The sequence below is a fragment of the Notolepis coatsorum genome (assembly GCF_963971535.1).
Source record: "Notolepis coatsorum genome assembly, chromosome: 4".
In the NCBI taxonomy this organism is placed as follows: domain Eukaryota; kingdom Metazoa; phylum Chordata; class Actinopteri; order Aulopiformes; family Paralepididae; genus Notolepis; species Notolepis coatsorum.
Window position 1 is genome coordinate 45,525,960 of NC_140168.1, and position 8,697 is coordinate 45,534,656.

General features: G+C 40.9%; 1 protein-coding gene across 2 annotated transcripts in view; it reads left to right on the forward strand.

The window, feature by feature from the left end:
* cratb (carnitine O-acetyltransferase b) overlaps window positions 1–8,135 on the forward strand; it is a 53,434-nt gene extending 45,299 nt beyond the window's left edge. For both annotated transcript variants that reach the window (XM_084313700.1, XM_084313701.1), the window contains exons 12-15: window positions 3,166–3,301; window positions 3,453–3,515; window positions 4,542–4,679; window positions 7,199–8,135. In XM_084313700.1, coding sequence (XP_084169826.1) covers window positions 3,166–3,301; window positions 3,453–3,515; window positions 4,542–4,679; window positions 7,199–7,402 — 541 coding nt within the window. In that variant the 3' untranslated portion in view covers window positions 7,403–8,135. The remainder of the gene's footprint in view (window positions 1–3,165; window positions 3,302–3,452; window positions 3,516–4,541; window positions 4,680–7,198) is intronic.
* Window positions 8,136–8,697: the final 562 nt, after the last annotated feature.

Below are 8,697 nucleotides of genomic sequence, written 5' to 3' on the forward strand. Positions count from 1 at the left end.
AAGTAATATGGACGATCAGCACTTCATCCACATGACTTCCTGTTTGGCGCTTCTGCCGATCGGCCACCAGATGGCGCTCTTGAACCGCTAGAGAATTGAGAGGAGCTCAGAACTGTGTGTGAAGGCTGCAGAGGGGAAATATCATTCCGATCACAGATTTTTGAAATATTGATATTAAAGACGAGTTAGGGCGTCCTCTGCAACTTTAGCATGGCTAGGAAAGACGCCTAAACACGTTTTCGGCACTTAAAGTGTTAATGCATCAACCAGGGCAAAAAAAAAATAAAAAAAAATCTTCTTATTGTCTTCTACTATCATGCACTCTTTAACTACTAATTACCACCACTAATTAATCTTCCTTGTCTATATTACTACCTACCAGTGGAGGCTGCTGACCAAATTTTTAGGTGAAGCACAAATTATTATATTATATTATATATTAAATTATATTTTTAAAACATCCCCCACTGTGTGTCAGTGGTCAGTGGACACAGATGAAAACATATTAACATTAGGTGACAGCGCACCTGACCAGATGAAATCATATTAGGCGACAGCGCACCTGACCAGATGAAATCATATTAGGTGACAGCGCACCTGACCAGATGAAATCATATTAGGCGACAGCGCACCTGAACAGATGAAAACATATTAGGCGACAGCGCACCTGACCAGATGAAATCATATTAGGTGACAGCGCACCTGACCAGATCAAAACATATTAAGTGACAGCGCACCTGATCAGATCAAAACATTTTAGGTGACAGCGCACCTGACCAGATCAAAACATTTTAGGTGACAGCGCACCTGACCAGATCAAAACATATTAGGTGAAGGTGACAAGGAAGCCACAGACTCATACCCCCCCGACACTCAACTAACCGCCTCGGACAGTCCTTCATACCAGTGGCCATCAGGCTCCACAACAGTGGGCAGCAACTGCTGCCAGACATCGACCTGGGACTTATAGGAACCCAAGGAGGACAACTTACACTACCTTAGGCATACTGCACCTTATGTGGATACTGTGATACTGTGAATAATGAATAATGTATATTTCAGTTAGTTAGATAGTAAATTATAACACTACCTTATGCATACTGCACCTTATGTGACACTGTGAAAATATATTTCAGTTAGTTAGATAGTAAATTATATTGACCTATTTGTTTACACTGCTTGTGTTGTTTTCACTACCTGTACCCCCCCCCCCTTCCCCCATGCTGCTATGATGCCTGAATTTCCCCAAGGGGATCAATAAAGGAATATCTTATCTTATCTTAAAAGGAAAGATGAAATTCCCTACCTGGGTTCCATCCTATAGAGGCAAATCATTCCTGTGACAAAATGGGAACAATGTAATAAAACTAAGTCAACCAACGAACTAGATTCCTGTACCGGATCTCCTCTCTGGTAAACAAGAATACCTTGAAGACTCTAACAGGAGCACTCATTCAAGGGTACTACGACTATGCTTGCACCTCATGGTACCAAAGCACCTCAAAGGCACTAAAAACAAGATTACAAACATCACAAAACAAACTGGTCAGACTACTGCTTGACCTTACTCCTAAAACCCACCTCACCCCTGCCCACTTTGACAACCTAGGATGGCTTAGAGAGTAGACGACAGAGTACAGCAACTTGCAATGGGCCTGGTCTACAAGATACACTACACCACTAAGATACCCATGTGCATGTCGGAATACTTCCCAAAGGTCAGTGAATACCACGACCACAACACCAGAGGGAGTTCCACAAATCATGTTCAACCCAGATAAAATAATTAAAAAAGTTAAAAAAAAAAAAAAAAAAGGGGGAATTTAATAAAAAAAAATAGTCATAACTTAGAAATGAGATTGCATAGGTCTATGAATCGATATCGCGATTCTGTTTTGATTAATTGCCCAGCCCTACAGTGTGTACAGTAAGTTAGCTTGGTGATTATCATTGTGATGTAGGCTAAGCTAGCTAGCTACTGTTAGCATACAAGCTTTTACAAACACTAGCCTACTTACTTTTTCATCCACAACGTTTTTTCTGATCCAGATGCATAAGTCCACTTCTTCATGTTGCTCAGTTGCTGGTTTATACTTCGGTCCTAATGTTGGCGCAAAGTTTAATTTAGCCTGACTTTACTTGTTATAGCTGTACAGCTTACTTCTACTAAACAACAACTAAACTACTTCCTTGCTCTTTCAAACAGTCAAAATGGGTCCATCTGCAGGGTCGGAGGTTAGGTTTAGCTCTGGCCAATCTCAAGTTTCTCAAGTTTCTTTATTAGTTGTCATACAGAAGTACAGAATACTTTTATACAAAATGCTTATTTCAGTTACATTTTGTATAAAAGTATTCTGTACTTCTGTATGACAACTAATAAAGAAATTTGAGAAACTTGAGATTGGCCAGAGCTAAACCTAACCTGCAGATGGACCTGTTTTGACTTTGCAATGCAGCAATCTCTGATTGGATTTGCAAGGCTGCCAATCATATTCAACCTCCATGTATTGGATGGCAAGGGCTGTCAATCATTCAATCCTCCATTCAATGGCGAGAGTTTAACTGCACAGACCGTGCTTAGACGAAGTTAATAGCCTATTTCGATTGGCTGTTATTTATTATTTATATAACATTGGGTCACACCTGTGAAGTTTTCTTCACAAATAATTACTGCAGTCATTACTGCAGTGCAGGCCTGCTCAGAGCTGGCAATTTTGGCAATTTTTTAAAAAGAAAAAATTCACTGGCATTTTTTTACAGAGGAAAACTTTTCTAATAAAAAAATATAAAATAATAATAATTAAAAAAAATTTTTTTATATATATATAAATAAAATAAATGTATATATATATGTAAATTAATAATAATTATGAATTATGAGTGAATTTGTGTTTCACGTGTTGTCATAGAGAAACCTCCACTGCTACCTACTATACTAATATGTCTCTACTCTATGCACTCAACATGTGATAGTCTACACCCTCCCCAGACCAACAGTGGGGAAATGTGCGCAATGACCAGGAAACAACAAAATTAGGCGATGGGAGGAAAATATAGAAAGGCAAAAAAGAATTATGATAATCAAAAAATATATTGTGGCAGTATTGTTAAAATGTTACTATTCTTAGATGAGCTCTTTTAATGTAATCATGTCATTCCCACCAGAGTTCACAGCGAGGTCTGCGCTGCCTGCGACATCGCCTCCCAGCGCATGTTCCGAGGCGGGCGCACAGAGTTCATCCGCTCCCCCACCAATCAAACCCTCAAGTTTATTCTCGCCTTCGACGATCCAGTCACATCGGTGAGGACGAGAAATATGTGTGAAACGCTTTGATGAGACTTCGTCAATGATTCTTTTGGCTTGTGAAACATTGGTGAGATTCAATGATGAGGAGGAGCTGAATAGGTAACCGTTATTGATGCGTCTGTGTGTATTTCTCTTGTGTGTCTAGAGGGAAGCAAAGCTGCAACTCTTGAGAGAGGCTGTGGAGGCCTACACTGCACTGACTGAGCAGGTAAATGCTGAAACCACTGCCTACTTCTTACTAATGCCAGGAACACGGCAACATTTTGGGAAATTAGCTTACCGTCTTCTCCAAAGAGAGACAAGAAGATGGATACCAGTTTCCTCTCTGTGCGTTCAGTAGAAAGCTATCTGGCTGCATGTTAGCCTAGCTTAGCACAACGAATGGAAGCGGACATGACCGGTTAGCCTAGGCATTGTCCAACTAACGCCTCTCCCGAAGGCCGCTCATGTCCGCTTCCATTCGTTGTGCTAAGCTAGGCTAACATGCAGCCAGATAGCTTTCTACTGAACGCACAGAGAGGAAACTGGTATCTATCTTCTTGTCTCTCTCTGGAGAAGACGGTAAGCTAATTTCCCAAAATGTTGGCGTGTTCTTTTAACAGAGGAGGGGGGGGGGGGGACTAAGAGGAAGAAAATCAGAGAAACAATTGGGTAAAAAGAGGGAAGTCAGGCAGAGTCATTGATAAATTTGGTGAAGAGGTAAGATTTGAGTTGTGATTTGAATGAGTCCAGGGATGTAGCATTGCGGATGTTTGGAGGGAGGGAGTTCCAGACTCCAGGTGGGTGCGGCAACAGAGAAGGCTCTGGGACAGACAGTGCACAGGTTGGTGGTGGGGATGGAGAGGAGACTAGAGTGAGAGGACCGCAGCCTCCGGGGTGGGATGTAGGGATGGAGGAGGTCAGCTAGGTACCGGGGGGCAAGAGAGTGAAAAAAGCTGATTTGGTTATTGATTTGATGTGTGAATGAAATGAGAGGGTGGAGTCCAGTATGACACCCAGGTTGCGGACTTCTGAGGAAGGGTGGATGGAGCAGCCGTCAACTTCTAGGAGGAGATCTCCAACCTTCCGAAGCAGTGACTGCTTGGCCACAACCATGAGCTCTGTCTTCTTGCTGTTGAGTTTAAGGCAGTTGGATGACATCCAGGCCTTGATGTCAAGGAGGCAGTTGACATATATTATTATTATTTTCTCTCTCTCACTCATCATCGTTTACATCTGGCTTGTCTCTCTTTAGGCACTCAAAGGACAGGCTATTGACCGCCACCTGTTGGGGTTGAAACTCCAGGCCATTGAAGAGGGACTGAGCATTCCCAAAATCTTCATGGACACAGCTTATGGGCTGGCGACTCATTGGAAACTCAGAACAGGACAGGTGTGTGAGTGTGAGGAAATAGCCTTCATGACTGCTACTTGGTGCAGTAGAAGTGGGGGATGTTACTGGATTCCATGCTGAGTGATGTGTGGCACTCCATAAAGGGGAACTTTACAAAGGGATTTTTGCTGTTTTGCAGCACATGACATATATGATATCTATATATATATTAACACTTTCGGGGCCATTGGGATCAGTCTAATCCCACTCTATACGGCCAGCATTTCATAATAAACTTTCATTGTGCGTGAGGCTGTTTGTAGAGCTAAATCTATACTTCATATTATTTCTATCTGTCCATTCTCATTGTCAATTGACACTATAAACCGTGCCTTCAATATGCCTTATACAAAAAAAATTTCATCAATACGTTCCCATTTTATAGCGTCGTGAATATGAACTATATACCGGAATGTTCTGGTATATTTCCTGGAACGCGAGTTATAGGGCGCTAAGCTAATAACGTTAAATCGAATGCCGTTTCGGCTATAGACCAGCTAGAGCTAAAACTCAAAATGCATATTGTCGGTATCATGGTCCACCATGAATGCATGAAAGGGGGGGGGGGACGTCGTTTCTGATTATTGATTACCAATAACGGCATTAGCCTCAGTAGCCTTATTTGCTGATCGGCTGGTTGAGTATGATAACAAGGCCTGATCATCATGTAATTTACGTGAAAAAGCTCTTACCTGTGGCCGGTTGGATCCCCAAAAGGATTTCCCAGTTATCGATCGCCATCTGGTAGATCCATATGTCCATTGGCTGATGATATATTCCTTTACTGCATACTGAATTCAGCGTCCCAAAGACTATTTCAGGCGATCGGCTACACGCATAGCTGTAGGCTAACAGAAAAACCCATTCAAGATAAAAAATTTTAAAAAAACGGTCTCTAACTGGGAACACTGCATTATCGAGACAGCGCCCCTATGAGGATCTGGCCGGTAATGCACTTTTCCGAATTCCAAGAGTAGGGTAAATCTGCAGTGCCGCAGGGTGACATTGAGTAGGATATTACAATGGAATAAAAGCCAAAACAACCTTGCCGTGGTTGGCCCTCAACCGTTGGATCCGAAACACGGACATGTCCGTGGTTGGCCCCGAATGTGTTAAGGCTGTCGAAGTTAGCGCGTTAATGCAAAATTATTTTAACGCCACAATCTTTATCGCGAGATTAGCGTTTAAATTTTTTTACTAGACTTCACTCGGGTGTATTATTGATACTCTCATTGATACTATGTTTGTTTCTGACTCAAAGTGTGTGTGTGTGTGTGTGTGTGAGAGAGAGAGGGGGGGGGTGAGAGATGAGGAAGGGGCAAAAGAGAAAGAGCTGGGAGAGTGTGTGTGAGAGGGAGAGGGCGGGTGGGGGGGCTGAGTCCTCAGCCCTTGTGTGGGTGAATGTAACAAGTTCGTAACTTTTTCTTTCCCCTATTATTTCATGCACACTTTATTCATTGTTTTAAATGATTGTTTTCTTACGTTATTTTGTTTGTTTTGAATTTTATGCACATTTGCAATGCATGAGGGTCATCCTTTGGTGTTAAATGGCTGCTTAAACCAAAAAAATGGGGATGAATAGATCAAGTGTAATGTTCAACTCACTACTGTGTTAGTAATCATTACTATGTAATGTTACATTTAGTAAATTGGTATGCCCATCTGCTATTTTTTTGTTGGGCTTTTTATTATTATTATTTTTTATAATGCAGTTTGCACATCTTAGTTACTTGGAAGATTCTGGACAGTATTTCTCATTGTGGCAATAAATAAACATGCATTTTTTGCATAAAGCAAGCATTTGTTGACTCATGTTGATAAGAGTATTACAACTTGAAAAATATCAGTTTAAGGTAGATTTAGAACCGATAAAAAATGGACAATCATGCGATTAATTAGATTAAATATTTTAATCGATTGACAGCCTTAATATATATAATGTGCCACATATTACTGCCACAATGTATTTCAGGAGTATCCCATCAAATGACTTCCTTTTGTTATAGTCATATTCTGATTTCTCCAAATATCAACCATAATCTCATGACACATTGATTTGATCATAGTCGAGTTTTGGACAACAAAATGGCTCCTTTTCATTATCATTAGTGCCTCATAATATTTCATTTATGTAGTAGTTCATTCCTATTAAGTAATTGCTCTGTTGCCCTTTTACAATAGGTTATCTTCTATTCAATTTCAAATTACTCATTATTGAACTCCCATGGACTTTAACTTTGTTAAACTCAACACTATCAGTCACACGGTCCTTTCACATAATCCTGTTGATTTACCTCTGTAATATATTGACATTTTCTTAGTTTCCTTTCATGTAATCAATGAGCTTATATCCCCTTAATCAGTCAGGAATTCCATTGACACACAATGTGCTGTTCGCTTAGATTGTTGTTTGCCAGATTGATATCCTGTAAAGATTGACATTGTTGTCTAGTTTGAAACATTACTGTATGTCAACATGATCTCATGTCACCTTTGTTATCCATTTCCTCCTGCTTTAGGTGCCGGCCAACACAGACAGCGTTATGTGCTTCGGACCGCTTGTCCCCGATGGCTATGCCATATGCTACAATCCCCAAGCGGACCACGTCCACTTCTCCATAACAGCCTTCAACTGTTGTGAGGAGACCCATGCTGAGACGCTGGCCCTCACCTTGAAGAACACCCTGTGTGAGCTTCAAGAATTGTTGCAGCCTACTGTGTAGATCTGCACAAATAGTAGTCATACTTCCTCACACTTAAAGGACTCATCTTCTTCGTTAAAAGCTTTTGTTCTGTTAAACATGTTTTTTTTCTTTGCTGCAGAAGCCTTCATAAGGCTTGTGTGTCTCTGGCATGAATGTCCGCCAGCTCCTAACGGTATATCTGGGTGCTGGGAATCTTGGGAATGCATCGAATGATGGGACTGAACTCAAAGTAGCTGGTTCTAAGAGGTGCTAATGCTTTTTGATAAGGGAACAAATGCTGTCCTTTGCTACAATATACACCAGCATGAGCTAAATATGCAAGCAAGACCGGCAGCATACATTATAAGCTGCTGGATGCACTTGAAGGCATGTTTGGACGTCTGTCCTTTTGTGAAAGCAAAACAATGACAATGAATGTGCCTAAGCTTGCTTTAAGCTCCAATGCTAATCATTCAGAGCTTTTCCGTTGTTAGCTATAGATGCTGCACTTCCTTTCCAAGTAATTGGATGACTATCTGACCCTCCGCATACATGAAATGTATCAGAATAATGCTCCAACAACGTATCTTGCAGGATGATAACACTGTTGTTGATAAGGACCAAATGCCAGCGAATGTGTTAAGTACAAGATGACTGATGGTTTCGTCTGTTGAGTTCACCTTGCTTGCCTAGAACAACCTGATTGACGGGGTCTATTGTGTCATTTTGAGATGAATGTAAACCCTGCTTTTTCCACAGAGGAGCATGCTGTTGTGCTCTTGCTGCAGGATTGATCAATAAACCCTGATGGTTTATCAGAATATTGGCTACAGTATTTATTTTCAGTAGTTTCTTTTGGAAATTAATTTACGTAAGAAATGTCAGTGATTTATGTGTGGGACACGAGAAGCCTGTATAATATATCTTCATAGATACACTATTTTGATTATTATCTCTACCAGGCAAAGCCTGCCGGGGATTATAGTAGAGTAGAGTAGAAGTAGAAGACCCATTATGTGATCGTTTGCATGTGTTCGTCTGTCTTTCTTTCCGTCCGCAGCTATATCTCGCAAACTAGGCAAATTGGTCTAATATTTGTTGTACACATTCATGACCGCTGTAGGGTGAACTCTTATTAATGTTGGTGACTCCATGATCTTTCATCTAGCGCCACCATCAGGCCAAACGTTTAATACCCAAATGAGTGTATCTCCTGATCCAATTTGCACCAAACTTGACAAATATATTTTCCTTACCCAGACTTGAGGAGTAACGTAATCAGGATACCAAAATATGTGACTGTATTCGATAGTGTGAGTAGGCTACAGGACATT